Source organism: Sipha flava, unplaced genomic scaffold, assembly GCF_003268045.1.
Source record: "Sipha flava isolate LNK unplaced genomic scaffold, YSA_version1 375_pilon_pilon, whole genome shotgun sequence".
In the NCBI taxonomy this organism is placed as follows: domain Eukaryota; kingdom Metazoa; phylum Arthropoda; class Insecta; order Hemiptera; family Aphididae; genus Sipha; species Sipha flava.
The window spans coordinates 75,578-92,817 of NW_020273083.1; the positions used below are offsets into that span (position 1 = coordinate 75,578).

General features: G+C 27.5%; 1 protein-coding gene across 1 annotated transcript; it reads right to left on the reverse strand.

Annotated features, from left to right (window-relative positions):
• Positions 1-3,346: 3,346 nt before the first annotated feature.
• Positions 3,347-13,488, reverse strand: LOC112688081 (the record flags this gene model as incomplete). Its single annotated transcript, XM_025561095.1, has 6 exons — positions 3,347-3,458; positions 3,518-3,554; positions 3,624-3,869; positions 3,941-4,086; positions 5,561-5,701; positions 12,965-13,488. Coding segments are annotated over 6 exons (1,206 nt in total), but the record flags the coding sequence as incomplete, so codon positions are not given.
• Between the last annotated feature and the right edge of the window lie 3,752 nt (positions 13,489-17,240).

The following is a 17,240-nucleotide window of genomic DNA, read 5'->3' on the forward strand; positions in this document are numbered from 1 at the left end:
AATAGTTTAAAGATTTTTTTTAGATAATAATAATAGTCTATTATCTATATCTGTGATTGCGGATAATCTCGTTAACGAGCATTTATCACATTGATTTGATACCAGGAAAAATACCTATAAGTAAACAGGATCAATTTGTTTTTTCGTTCTGGCGAGTTAATAACCCAGTGACTGCATTAGCTTACAATTCTAATTGCTGCAAGTTATATTGATGTTACACATTGTTGTCAATCTGGTTGAAATTTGATGACCGCGGAAAATAATAAACAAAAGACTAGGCAAAACAATTTTTATTTTCGTTATACAAACTAGTTATTACAATTTAATAAACAAAACAAAGTAATGATCTTAATTTATTATTAATATTTTTATAATCTTTTTGTAATTTAGCAACTGAATCCAATTATACCTTCCTTAAGATAATTGCTCTGATAACGGTTTTGGTTATTTTCTAAGTCATTGATAAAAATGAAACGCTTTGTACATTACTTTTGAATTATTTTAACTGTTCCCAGAATAATTGCAGTAATTCTTGTTTTTTAAGAATGAGTGTTACTTTTTCACTTCAATGTTTGTTAAAATCTATCAAATATTTTTATTTAGTATAGTTCTTACCTAGGTACTTAAGTATCAAAGAAATTTCTTTTTAGAAGATATTGAAGCTGAGGTTGATAGATTTGTTTCTGATAGTGTCTTCTACTAGTGATGGCCATAATCAAATTGTTTTAATTAGTAGCGTTAATTGGATCCAATTTCTGGTGGTGCAGAGGCATATTCTCAACTTATAATTTCCAACACACCAATTTTCCAATTACCTAAGTGAAATACTTCCCAATAAACTATATTTTCCCTTATATTTTTTTAAATAGCAAAAAATCTTGAATTATTTTAGCAGTAAAACCTTTAATATTATAATATTAATAAAAAAACAATCAAATTTAGTTTTTTGTATACTGATTTCCTTGGCTCTTGAAAATAATATTATAGGTATTCAAATTTCAATGATTTTTTGGTGGTGCAAAAAAATATCTTTGCACCACTACATTTTAGATGTGGTGTAGCAAGTGCCACATTTGCACCACCCAACTTATGCCACTGATTTTGATAACCAAGAGAATCCTATTAAAAATCATTTATTAATTTGATAAAAATTAATGATTATTTTTATTAATCGAGATAACTAATTGAAAAAAGTACTCGTAATATTAATATACTTATAGTAAATAAATAATCTAATTTTGATTTTTTCATTTGTTAATGTAATATTATTGAGTAATTAATTAAATTGTAATTTAGGAATAATGATAACCATTTATTAATACTGCATTATGTATAAGTATTTTAAATAAAAGACAAAAGTTTAATTTTATTTTTTTCATTAATAATTATTGACTTAAATTTAAAGTAATTTACTGGTCTAAAAAACTCTAAATTCTTAATTATGAATAAAATGTACCTATTATACCTTTTTATATTTTTAAAATGAAACATAATTAATATTTTACAAATATTTGTAGTTTCTAATTCAGTTAAAAGTTAACTGTGCATTTAGGTAAAGTTTCAAATATAATTTATGAAATATCTTCCAAATTGAAAAATAACAGTTATGTATTAAGAATATAATATTTAAAGTTCATATTTCATAATTAGCAAGCGACATTGTGGTTCAACCATTTTATGCTGAAGCAAATATATACTATAATGGAAACTGTAATGTATTATTTCTATATGTGTACTATTTTTCAGATTTAAAATATACTAATTTGTTTATTTGATAATTGTACTTATAATTGAAATTATTCGATTACTAGATTATAAATCTTAATTATGTCCATTACTAGTATCTACTCACTAAAAACTTAGAATAGAACCTTGAGTATATGATGCTAAGAAAAGTTAAAAATAAATTTGACATACTTTAGATGAAAATAAAAAACTTCACTTTCAGTAAATTTTTTAAAAAAAATATCAACTCATTGATCATTGTGTAAAAGCTATATCTATTTTATACCATTTTTATACAATGCTTAGATTTTTTTTTTGTTCTTTGAAGTTATATTGTTCTTTATAATCAGTACAGTATCAATGTCATATTATGTATGCATAATCAACTATGTCCTCTAATTTTTCTTCAAGTGTAAAAAATGTGCTGTTTACTCTAAATTACATTATATATTAACTGGTAATTGTTTTATTTCAAGCTCTAGACATTTTATTTGAAAATATTACTTGTTGTTTAGTGTTGTATATGCCACGTTTGAGTTTAAAATATAAATCAAATATTTCATCACTAGTCCAATTCTCCGTCAGTTAAACAATTTTTAATACTCTTTGTAACAAAATAAAGTTAAAAACGGATTGTGTGTGTGACGTGCGCCTAAAGTATTTATGTGTGTTGTTATGCGGTGAACACGTTAACACACGTACATATTTAGTGCCGAACGTAAAAATTTACGGTGAATACGACGCACAACATACATTTTTACTAGTGTAAACGCGGCTTTATATAATAGTAATAATGTTGAGGCACGAATTCACGATGGCATGGTATTTATATATTATTTATAGAGATTACAAATAAATACATTTTAATTTTTAGAATCTAATAAGGAATCATTAAAAGTATTCATTAACTAGTAGGTATTCCGTAGTAAAAAAAAATTTATTTAAAATAATACAAAAAAATATATATTAAAAAAAAGTATTTGAATAGATTTATTTAAATAACTTTTATACAAATACTTTATAACACTTGTTCTAGTTTGCTTCTAAAATTTTTTAATCAATACAAAAAAATATATTTTATAAAATATGCTCCTTCGACACTGCCTTTTGTAATTGAAGATTTGAATACAATGCCCGTTTAAAAAAAATAGAATAAACTGATCATGTTATTTAAAGTATTCATATAAAAAGAGCTTTTATATGTTTGGTTTAGAACCTATGGTATAGAAATTAATTGGTTTGGAAGCATATTATGGATTTTATTCTTAAAAAAATAAACCATTATCATAATCTAGTTTATATTTTTAGTACAGAATAAGTATTATAAACAGTTATCTAAAATTACAATGTAACTATGTTTTTATTTTAAGAATTTAAATTAATTTAATTTGTATGATAATATATTAAATATAGTTGTGTTCATTAATTTGAAATTAAATATCTAAACGTAACTTAATACTTCAGTTATGAAAAGTGACTTATTAGTTATCACTTATATATTAAATTCCATAAATTAAATTAAAGATGATAATCTATAGATTATTTAACATCTTACAAAACCAATAAAAACAAAGTAATAAGAATGATATTAATTTTATTATTATATAAAATAGTGTGCAAGTTATTTGCTTATAAGCCAATCATTAACTTCCTTCATAGTTTTTTCTGCTTTGTCAGCCAAAACATTAAATGATTTAGCTACTTCATTAAACGACGGCAATTCATCCAAACAACTAAAAAGAATAATTTGTTATAATTTTATCAATGTTTACATATAATAATCATAAGTTACCTATTATACATGTTGGATTTTGAATGTTGGTTATCAGCTAGAAATCGATTTTGTGATTTTAGTCAAGTACTAATTTATATACTAGGCGTACGAAATAAAATATTACTTGGTTGTATAATAGAATAATAAGTGTCGTATTTTTCTGATAAACTTATTTCGTCGATTTGAAACTTTGAACCATCTGTCGACATATGTCTATCCTGCATTGACGCAGTTGACGAATTATCTTCGGAAAGTCTGTAATCGCTTAATCGTTCTAAAGACACCAGTGAATTTTGATCGTATCCCGCACACTGTCTGGACTGAGTAGGTGATTTCGATTGGGATTTGACGTATTCTTCACACTTGGCAGCTGAGAAAAAAAAACCCATGTATAAAAGTATAAATTCTACACCAAAAGTTAAGTCACATATGTGTCCATACTTTTTCCTTCGTCCATTTTTTTAATAATTCCTTCTAAAAATTCCGGGTTGGTCGACAGACGGAAATTGTCTGGATACAATTTATCGAACACTCTGATTATCTCTTCGTCTATTTCTAGTTGTGTTTTTTCATGTTCGTGAATTAACCTGCAGAAGGTCAAAATTTTCAAGCTTAGCTATCTTTTGATTAACTCGTTCATTCGTTTCTACTATGACTTCGAATATTTTTGATTAATTTTAAGATTTAAATGTGGTTATTGTAGTAAAGTCATATCAGTTTTCGATTCAAATGTTGGGTTAATTATTTTAAAAGTATACATTTATACTTAAAATGATTTATTCATACGTCAGATCCAATTTGCTACTAATGATTCAATTTATATAGTAAATTTTATAGTGAATTCAATATGTTATTTACCGTACATTTTAATTTGTTATTAAATATTATTTATTTATTCTTCGTCGGGCGCTACTACATAGGTCACTACTATCTATAATAAAAAGCATGCATTTTTAACTGTGTATGATATATATTGTTCTTTTTTATGCTAGTCCCCATAAACTTGTATTGATACTCAATGTTCCAATATAATAAAAACATAACAGTGTCGATGGAACTAAGTATAACATTTGGTACAAAATAAATGGACCTTATCAATTGAGATTGACATGTCAATGAACGGATTACATAGAATAAATGTAAAAAACTCCACTACACCACTGTTCATATGTATGTTACGAACATACATATGTGTACACCCTTACGATTACTATTAAATGTAGAGGGGATCACATAAATAATTTTATATATCATTAGTATATAGACATCAGTAATTGCAACAACTCAAATACCGTAGGGTAGAATAATTACGCAAGCGAATATATACCACAGGATGATCTATCATTGATTTGTAAAATACGTGAAAGGTAGTTGTGCCAAAGGTAGATATCGTGAGGCCAACCATTCTATATATAATGGATAGTCCAGGTATCCAGGTAATCCATAGTAATAATTATTTGATTGTGTAGTTTTTTATTAAAACACAAATCGCACATTGTTAGCAAAATACTGTATTGGCAATAATGGGAAAACGAAATACGAAGAGTTCATACAAGGCCGGGGTATTAATTATAAAATATACATTTACGTAAAACCATATCCGTGTCAAGCGTATTACCCTCTTAAAAGGACTACAGTCTCTTACACAAGGACGGGGTATATAGGTCCCAAACAAACCAATAATCAGATGTGTTACAGTCCGATCGTAGCAAGTACCTTCGCACCAGTCAACTTTTTAAAAATTAAATGTTTGGACTTAGAATATTTTATAATAAATGGAGTTTAACTTAATTTGAGTTAGGTATTATTTGAAACATCCTATAACATTTCCTAATCTCATAACCGTTGAAATGATGGTACGCAACATGTAATACAAAATGTATAGCTGTTAATATATAGGCACTAAAAAATTAATTTAACATCGTTAATTTAAAATCTTATGCGAGAACCAATACATAAATTATCAACACATTTTGTTTCACACTAAAATTAATCTTTAGAAATTAGCAAGATAACAACACACTAATTTAATAATTATGCATAAGCATCATTAGTTATTACCAATCGATGCAACAATCAGCACCAGGTATTGTATCTCCTGTTAATAGACTTTTGCCGTTCCATTTGAATCCTAATTCTATACCAAGGTTTTCTTGGTCCGTGTCTAAAATTTTACAATGGTCTGAATTGTTCTCGGAATGCCTGTAAAATGATAAACATGTCAAAAATTGTTTTTATATACTTTTACCTACAACAAGAGAGCGCCCATTATGAGTAGGTAGGTAGAAGTAATCTTAGTTTATTACATTAGGTATCTACTATAATTTGGTTACATTTCAAAGACGAACATTTTCGTTCAAAATAAATTGTTTCTATACATTTTAAATAAATAATTTTTTTTTTTTTTTTTTTAATTTAATTTAGTGTTTTCATGTTCTTACGATACTAGAATTGATTCAATATTATTATTTTATACAATAGTATTACCTAGTTAATTATTTTGGTGTTATGGCCTTATGTCTCAAGCACAACCCTATAGATCTACATATCATTTAAGTAGCAGAAGTATTGAAATGTGTATTAGTGCTATGTTAACGCGACTTAAACAGCGCGCTGTTATCGAATTTTTAACAGCTGAAACTCCTTCTGAGATACATCACATTGAGATATACGTACCTTGAATATTCTCGTATGGTTCGCAATACGTTTTTGGATAATTCGCCGGGCATTTTGAATCAAATCGTCAACGAGTTGGTGATGTTCATCGCCTGTGACAGTAATTGGACGTCTGCTTCACGTTTTATCATCAATTATAGTTTTTCCATGCTCGCAACCACGAAATTTTAATACCCATCGATTTATAATAGATTTATCAACAGTATTGTCATCATAAACAGCCTTTAAACGACGATGTATTTCGGTAGGAGTCACATTTTAAACTATTGAAATTTCCATAATAACGCGCTATTTAACTCGTTTTGACAGAGCACTAGAACACATTTCAATACTTCCGCTATTTAAAACTAAATGGTAAACCCAACGCTTTCAAATTGTGTATGCGCATAGAGGGAGAAAGTAACTTAAGAATACCATCAATCACGCTTTTGTAGGTTATTTTGTTTTCGTTTTACAAGCATTTGTGCATTACTTTTTAATCTACTTTTGTATATATATATATGTGTTACAGTTAAAGTGTTGAATTAATTAGTTTATGAAATAACCAGGTATTTTATAAAATAACTAAAGCTTGTAGGTAATGTACATAATTTATATTTTAACTAGTTATTTTATACATTCCCTGTCATCACTTCGTTAATGTGTCAAATTGTAAATAACAAAAAATCATGATACATATAGTTTTAATATTTTCAATAATTTAATATAACATATTAAATCAGATAAGATTGACGTTATTTTTGTCTGTGACCGTAACGAACGCTTATCGTGTTATTATAAGATTATCGTTTATCGTATTATTATAAGATTTTCGTTGTTGGTATTTGATACATGTATTATACAGGTTTAAAGTTTAATAATAATTTTACAGTCACACGTGTTCGCTGTTTGTTCGTCTGTCTCTACACTATTATTTTAAGTATTAACTATATTGTTCACAATGAATGAATTCAATTTAATGAAAGAAAAGTTTTATATTAGTGTTAAAAATAGTTTATTAAAATCAATTAGTGTAGTTTTAACAAAAGAAAAATATGCAAGTTTGATGATAGACGTGAAAAAAATGAAAATAAAAAAGGAATCTTCTCGTAACTATTGGTTAGAAAAACATTACGATATTGTAAAAATAAACAGCATTGAAAAATTAATACTACCCGAAAGTAATCAATGTAATTGACTTAGTTTAAATAAAAATTAATTAATTATTCATAGCTGAATTATTCATGGCTGGGCACTTATGGAGAGAGAATGGCATATGCAAGCAAGTTCTGATGGGCAGAATCAATGGTAGAAGACCCAGAGGCCGCCCCAGACATAGATGGATGGACACTATAAAATCAGACCTAGCAAAGATTGCACCAGAGACAGAACTAGCAGGAAGTGAAAATAGAGAGAAGTGGCAAGAAATTGTGGAAGCAGCGAAGGCCCTCAACGGGCTATAAAAGCTAAAAAAAAAAAAAAAAAAAATTATTCATAGGATGACGTTACTGACGTAGATCGACCAACAGTTGACACAAAAAAAGGTATAGTTTATTTAAATATTTCTACGGTAGGTCAATTATGTCGTTTAGCTAAGCTAAATTAGCTTTTTGTATATTGTAATTATAAAAATAATTAAATGTTTTAAGAAGAAGAAAAAATCTAGAGAAAATTTGGAAAAACAGGCAAAAAGAATGAAAGATTTATCAAATACTAAATTTTCGGTTGCTAATATTGGTTCTATAGTGTGTATCAAAAATTTCCGATGTTGATAAGGTGATCCTCATTCAATTATTGCAGTTGTTTCAAAATTAACTGACGATTGGTTTTATCAACTGGGATGCAATGATGGTAAAAAAAAATTTAAATAATACAAATTATTTTTTATTTTTTATTTATTTGATACCTTACCTATACATTATAATTACAGGAATGTTAAAACAACTATACTCTAGATCCCAGTTTACAGTATGTTCAGAAAATTTGTTAGCTGTAGAAGCTGTTTCAAATGAAAGTACTACATTAAGATCTGCGGCAACTGCGCAGTCACTGGGAACTGGTCAGGGTTTTTTTAAGTGAATTTGTACCAAAAAATGTGACACAGAGCGATGTGTTTGTAGAAAAAAAAAGGGTATTGTGCAACACTAAATGCCATAATAGCCTGTAATAGCATGTACAAATAAATAAATAATATAACTATAATTAATTCATAATTCAGTAAAATAAAATATTTTAATATTTATTTTAAATTTTAATGTATTTTATACTTTAATGGATATCAAACTGAAATAGTATTGAATAACTATATATTCTATAAAATAACTGGTTAAAGTACAATTTTCGTGTATTATTTTATACTTTAACTAACATTCGTAGGTAATTCATGAAGTACCTATTTATTTCATACAATAACGGAACTCAACACTTTAGCTGTAACATATATATATATATATATATTACGGGAAATATTGAATACCGAGAAGAACACAATGTATACATTGCTCGGGCAATTTATTCCTGTCCGAGCAATTTCAACATCGAATAGAAATAAATAATTTTTTTTTTTTTTTATTGATTTAAGGCTTCAACAACAATGGTAATTAGCCAACTAAAATTATACAAAAATAAATAATTGTTAAGCTTATAAACTTAAAATAATTAATAACAATAACATATTAATTAATTTATTAATAATAAACTGAAAATTTTTTTACTAATAATTTCTTATAATTTTATTATAATATAGAACAAAGTATTAAATATCAGTTAATATTTCTTACTCACTATTTATATTATTCTATGTTATATTTATTGTTTTTCCATATCACATTGATAAAAGTAATAGTTACGTTGATACAATTAGACAAAAATATAAGAACAATAATTGATATTTACCAGGGCTTAAAATCGTTTCTAATAAAGTTGGTAGTCGGCTCCAGTAGGAGCCGAAAAATTTTTAAAACCGGTATCCGGTTATCGTTTAATTTTGATATTATGGTAACCGATAACCGTTTCTATAAGGATATTTCAAAAACTAAAATAACCGTTAATCGTTTAAAAGCCGATGATGAAGTTTTTTGGGAATTGGTTACCGGTTAAAACCGGTTTTTAAAAATCATATTTTTCAATTTTTTAATCATATTTTTAAAATCATTTATTTAGGCGATTCGTGGGTTGATAATATAACTTTTATTATTACTAAATCAAAAACTTAATATCATTAATTTGGTCGATTTCACTCAATTTTAATATTTATTTTTTCAAACTGCTTTAAAGTTTAAAACATATTATGATCAAGATAATGATAATCAAAAAACTAAATTGCATAAAAAAATGTTATTGTTATAATTTTCTTATTTATAACGGTAAAAAACCGAAATTAAATATAATAATTTTCTAAGATGACACTAAGATTGATACATTGCCACAGAACTTTTTGGTTATATTGTGTATAATATAATATTGTGTACCCCAAAAAATGGATGAGCAGATATTAAAACAACAGTATTAAAATATCATAAATACTAAATGGACTAAGCCTCTATCAATATCAATATCCACCAACTATTTCGTAATAGGAATCAGCGCACCACGACGACGACGTTTATGATGGTATTTATAATGTATAGTTATACCTATATATAAAATATTCACAATAGATAAGCAATACTTGACGGTCATTAATTGGGACTATTTGGGGCTAATTAATTATAAAATATATTTAAAAACAGCTGGAAAATTAAATTCAACTATAATCTATAATATAAAAATGAATCGCAAAATGTGTTGGTAAGCGCATAACTCAACAACGCCTGGACCAATTTGGCCAAATCTTTTTTTCAAATGTTCGTTGAAGTTCAAGGATGGTTTTTACGGCGAGAAAAATTAGAATTATTGCTGGAAAAACCCTAAAAATAGCCCTTTTTGACCAGGTCGATAGCTGCACAATTGAAAATGAATTATTAAATAAAACTATTAAAAAACTATTAAAAAACTATAAAAAAAACTATTTAAAAACTATTAATTTTATTTTTGGTAGTAAATAACGGTTATTGCATAAATATTAAACAAAAAAAGATCCCGCAACAGGTGTCAAAACAAATAAGAATGTTAGTTCGAAAAATTATTATGCATATCGGTTGATGATTAAACGAGATCAAGACAAAATTATTCTACGATATCATGAGCTTCGTCAACAATTCATGGTCGAAATGTATGTAAAGACAGAGAGCGAACGATTTTGATATTTGCGATTTAATCAAAAAAAGCTGCGTGCAGAAGATTCTCAAAACAATTGTTAGATATTGGAGATAGGAAAGTTACTACAGATAAAACGGAATGTATAAAATTACCGACCGATTTCTGCACAATCATTTATTCGCAAGATGCTCTCATTGACTAGATATTTTCCAATGTACACAGACAATACATAAATCATGAGTGGCTGGCAGAAAGGGCAATTTTAGTAGTAAAAAATGTGGACGTCAACGAATTGAATCTCAAGATAAACATTTATTACCAGGAGACATGGTGTCATACAAATCTATAGATACAGTTTGCTATGCTACTGAAGCTGTAAATTATCTAACAGAGTTTTTAAACTCATTGGACTTACCAGGCATGCCACCGCATAATTTACAATTGAAAGTTTGTTCTTCGGTTATTTTGCTTCATAATTTGACCTACCACGGTTGTACAACGACACGCGATAAGTTGTTAAAAAATTAATGAAAAATGTTATCGAAGCCATAATTTTAAATGGCAAATTCCGAGGTGAAAATATATTATTACCGCGAATCTCTATTATACCCACAGATGTGCCAATACAATTTAAACGCTTTAAATTTCCAATTAGATTGGCATTTGCAATGACTATCAATAAGTTTCAAAGCCAAACAATGTCTGTAGCTTAGATTTGAGCACATCATATTTTTCACACGGATAATTATACGTGGTGTGCTCTCGAGCCATCCAGTTTGTGTTTGCGAAAGATGGGATTACAAAAAATATTGTACACTCTGTTGCATTAAGGGATAGATATTGTTTTTTACTTATATTGTCATAATTAGCGATATATATTATTTTAATGGATCAATTTTAATAAATTACTAAAAAAATAAATGTTTGATGTTTTTTCATTTTTATATTTCGTTACCATTCATAGCACGCCATATATCTTCCTTACATCCTTATCCTTACCCACATTCTTACATGCCTATATTTAATTAGTTATTTTTTTCTAGCAAAATATTCTCTAGAAATAATTTATATGACAAAACAACGTTTGTCGGGTCAGCTAGTAGTATAATATAATCATGACATAATTCAAGTATTAATACCACGAAAAAACCGTTAATTATTTTGATCGGGAATTGGTTTTGGTTATAAAATCGATATTGAAAATACGAGGTAATCGCTTTGATGTTAATATTTAGAAATTTACCTTGATTTCCGATAACCAATAACCGCTTCCAGCATTCCAAAACTAAAAGCGGTTGTGGGTTTTCGGTGATTAAATTTACGGTTTTTACCGGTTTTCGTTTCAAATCAGTTACTGGTTTTAAGCCCTGATATTTACGATTAGGCAGTCGAGTTTTCGCACTTTTCAAGATATTTTATACTTTGTAATTATTTATTTATATTCGAGGTTCAAATTGACTGAGCAATGCGTAGGTACATTGTCCGGTACTCCATAATGATCGTAACATATATAATATATATTAGTGTTGGCCAACGATATCGATAATTCGATACGATATCGATATCGTTGATATTTTCTTAATAATTTCGATACCGATATCTAAAAATAATTATCGAAAATATCACGATATCGATGTAATTAATCGGGGCTCGGGATTTTACGAACGATTATATTATTTTCGGTATTTTTAATTAAATTGAGTAAACAGTATAGGTATAATAAAATTATATCTATAAAAGTATAAAGTAGATACTAAATTATGATATGATATGGTCCTATCCTTATTAAACAATTTAATCTAAATTCAATGTCGGTTGTTAACTCGCAGTGAGACGTCGTAATTATTTTATTTCGTACTTTATTTTATATTTATATTAAATAAAATGAGTGAAAACTTTAAATTAATACCGTTGTCTGGTGCTAGAAGTGATATGTGGCAACATTTTGGATTTAAAGTTAATGAAAAGGGAATTATATCAAATAAAAATCAAGTTTTTTGTAAGAAGTGCAAATGTGCTGTTGATTATAGTGGAAATACGACTAACCTCAAATCACATTTTCAGCAATATTCAAGTACAAAACCAAGTACGTCAAACAGTTTGATTCCATATTTTAAGCAAACTCCATCCAAATTATCAAACAAAACTAAACGAATTAAGGAAATAACAAAAAGCCTGATGAAATTTGTTATTAAAGATTTAAGACCTTTGAATATTATAGAAAGGAAAGGTTTTCTTGAATTTATGGAAATAGCCGAACCTGAGTATATTGTTCCTAGTAAACAAACAATAACCAGACTTTGATTAAATACATTGAATACTTTTCAGTTAGTACAAAATAATATATTAATATAATATGTATTTTATAGTTTTAATGTGCTTTCAATAAACTAAATTATATAAAATTTAACTTGTTGTTATGTTGTTATTTAAATCGATATCGATATCGATATTTTTCCGATATCGCGATACGATATCGAAAAAAAAATACGATATCGATAATTAAAAATATATCGTTGGCCAACACTAATATATATTATATATACATAATATTTTAAGTTTACGATATGGGATACGAAAACAATATATCATACTATGGACGCCACATACTTGGTTATCTTATCGTAGGGCTGCTTGTCGACGGCTGCCCTGCGGATGCCTGCCAACGACCGTTCCCAATCTAGCGGTATGGCTTGTACAGCGTTCGTGGGCTGCTTCAGCATCGAGTCGGATTTGAAAAACCACTCATGCAACGGTTGGTCGGACTGCGCGTAATAGCACTGGAGGCCCGCGCCCGGGATCGTCTGGTAAGCGGCGAACTGGCGCTTGTCATCTGACACCGAGGTTGCGATCGCAGGGTTCAACACTGTCGGCCGGCTGAATGAGTTGTTGCTGCAGAATATGTCCCGGGCCTTGGCGACCCATTCGCCCTCGATGGGCTCAATGTGATCCGGCGGAAACTCGTTGAAAGGGTACACGGGCACTCCGTACTCGAGTCCCATGATGAGCAGCTTCACGTAGTCACACTTCACCCGATCGTCCGAATGTTGTCGCAACGCCTTCAGCCAAGACGAATATTTGTAAATAACTGTCGATAACGAAAACGCGCACACGGAAATAATACCAATGAAATGTATTTAATTGACTCGGGTAAAGATAAAAAATAAAGTGATTTCTTAATGATTGCGTAGAAATAAAGAATATATTGTACTAATATAATGTATCCGTCCGTAATTAATATTTGATTGTATACTGCCGTAACCTACCTGTATAAAGTAGCGGCGCGTAAGGGTAGACAACGAATTATTGTCTACCCAAAAATATCAAATAATTTAATTTTAAAAATGAGTTGTTTATTATATGCTACTATACTATATAAGTATTTTATTTCTTTATAATTTTATAAATAAAATGTTATTTACACTGATTTGTCTCTACAGTATCTGTGTGAGTAACGAGTGTGACTAAATATATATTATTAATAAGTGTAATTTTATTTATATCTTATCTATACTGTAATCGCTCCGTCGTCGCCGTCAAATCGATCGAAAAATATTGAATTGTGTCTCACTATTGATGATGGGCGTATGATATGATAAATAGGGGATGCAGTGGGGTATTACCAAAATTATATGTATGAAAGAGACATATCTCAACGTAATATTTTAATAATTTAATTGCATTCCGACTGTGATTAATGGCATGTGTTTAATATTTATAATTTATTCTTAATGAAGTGATAAAAGGTACATTTAAAACTTAATATGTCAGATATTATTGATATTATTTTAAATAAAAGTCTTGGTCCTTTTTTGTATGAAGAAAAATGCAATTTAAAAGGTAAGAGACCAACACCACATTTATCATTAGAATATTAAGAAGCAAAAACTTTAAGAAAATTTCAATTTTCTTGGTATTCAAAATTTAATAAATATGTTTAAATGATGGTGTTTCTGTTATGGCTGGTGAAAAAAAATGGGGTTCAGTTAATTATACAAAATATTTATCCAATGGCTATTTTTATACATTGTTACGCTTATCAATTAAATTCAGAGGTGGACGCAGAAAAAAATTTCGAGGGTGGGGGTTTTTGAAAAAATAAGAATAATTACCGTCAGGCCCGTATTTAAAAATTTGGCGCCATCGGGCATATTATTTATGCTCCCCCTCAAAAAAAAAAAAAATAAATAAATAATAATAATAATAATAATATAACACTTATTAATTCGTCCATAATCAAGATTCTTTAATATTAAAATATAACTTATAAATGAAAATTGTTTAATACTTTTTTTAATTAACACATTAAACAAATTATAACATAATAAGACATACCATTTTCTTTTTTTTATTGTTTTATTTTATTTTCATTAGGTACATCATTTTTAAAATTAATTTTTCTAAAATATTTTGCCGCCTCTGAGATTTGGCGGGGCGGACATGTGCCTACCCGTACCCCTTCTAAATACAGGCCTAATTACCGTTATTTTGAAATCTCGTAATTGACTATTGACCATAGATTGACTATTGTCGATCGTTATCACATGACCATACAACACAAAATTTAGGGAAACCGTCAATCATAATGTATCATTGTAAATAATATTATATCGATTATGTATATTTACTTATTTTTAATTACTGATTATAAGCGACTTACAAACACGCATTATTTTTACAAAGTATTGCCATCATGGAATTTCAAAAATTTGAGTTTTAAGTACCAATACCTTTTAGAATGTTTGGAAAATTACAAATTATTACAAATTCACTTTTCTAACAAAACATTTTTTTTCTAGCATATTTTAATTGTATTTTGAACAATTCATTTTTTTTAAGGTACATAAAGTAGGATAAATACGTTTGAAATTAATCATCCATTCATTTCGGGGGGGGGGAGGGGGTTGAACCTCCAAAATCCCTTCCTGCGTCCGCCACTGATTGAATTTAGTTCTACTTCATAGTGCAAAATCAATAAAAGCTGTTAAATTATTCATAGCAAACCTTACTATATTCCACACATTTTTTAGTAGATCTTCTAAAAGAAGTGTCTTATTAAGAGAGCAAGGATTTCAATTACCAAATCAATGCAATACACGTCGGAACAATCATTCAAGAGCTGCTTTAACTATAAAAACTCATTTCAATGAACTAAAAAATGCCGTATCTCATATAGTTGATGACCCTGGCTGGGATTCTACTTCTGTTTGTACTGCATCTGGTATATTGAGTATTATGAACAATCAAACATTTGTTTAATTATTGGTACTTTTTAGTAAAATATTTATATTTACCGATCACACATTTTGTATTCTACAAAATAAATCAATTACTGATATTAAATATTGTGTTAACGAAATTAAAAGTCTTATTTCATGGTTAAAAGATTTAAGAATGAAACTTCCATACACGATATCATAAAATGTTCCATTGAAATATTTCAATGGATCTGCACGTATTACGTAAAGTTCATTTTTTAGACGATATTTATCAAAAATATCTGGATAGTATTTAAAAATTTGTCTTAATTTTTCTTCTGGAAAATGAACTTAATATGATGCAAAAAATTTTTCATTTATTATTTCAATAAACTCTAGTTTTTCAAAATCTTTAAATCTAATATTTATTTGAAAAACTAGAGTTTATTGAAATAATAAATGAAAATTTTTTTGCATCATATAAAGTTCATTTTCCAGAAGAAAAATTAAGACAAATTTTTAAATACTATCCAGATATTTTTGATAAATATCGTCTAAAAAATGAACTTTACATAATAAATGCAGATCCATTTAAATATTTCGCTCCTTTGGAATTTATTGATTTTATATTTAAAAGTAAGAACCTGAAACATTTTTTAAATATTTTTAATAATTTTTCAAATAAATTATAATTATAATTATAAACATTATTTTAGATGAACTTCAATAAGTATATCAAGAAATCACGAAACTTATTCAATTAGTATTAACTATTCCTACAACAACAGCCTCAAGTGAAAGATCCATGAGTACTTTAAAACGTATTAAATCCTTTTTAAGAAATTAAATGACACATGATAGATAGACTTTTATCTTTGTCTACTTTAGCTATTGAAAAAAAAAATGTTAGGTGGATTATCAAAAGATCTAACAAAACAAAATCGACGGATTGATTTAAATTATATGAAAATATAGTTATTTTATGTAATTTACTTTTTTTATAATGATCTAGTTTTTAAATAAATCTTATATAACACCATATCTTTGGTTGTCTTGTTGTCTATCCTATAAAATTGTTCACGCGCCGCCACTGAACCAATATTTAATTATGTTGGCAATAATCGGGACTAGTGATTATTAATATAATAATGCAACAATGCATTATTATATATGTAAATCATTTATTCCTAATGCAATAAATAATGTAAGCAAATGCAACTTATGTGTTCTCGATATTATAACAATATTATATTATATTTTATAATTGTATAGTATAAATATAATTATAATTATTGTATTTGAATAAAACAACAAAAAACAACTTAAAAAACTAATTAAGTCTTGAATGCAAATTTAAATTTAATGATATATATGCGTATTACTTCAAATCAGATTTACAATTATTAATAACAAGTAATCAACAATGAATTATTATATTATGTTACTGTGCAATAGTCTTAAACTCGTATTTATTAAATTAATTCTATTTCTAACGTTTAAACTGTTTCAACTGTTTTCAAAATTTAAAAAATAAAAAATAAAATACATTGTAAATTTCAATTACATTAGTATATATTTTTCTAAGTCACTGAGCTAAGCTAATAAATAAAATAGTTAAAAATAATAATAGCTGATAAATTTGCTGATTAGCCGATAAAGTTTTATAAAATAGTTATTTCTATTTTAAA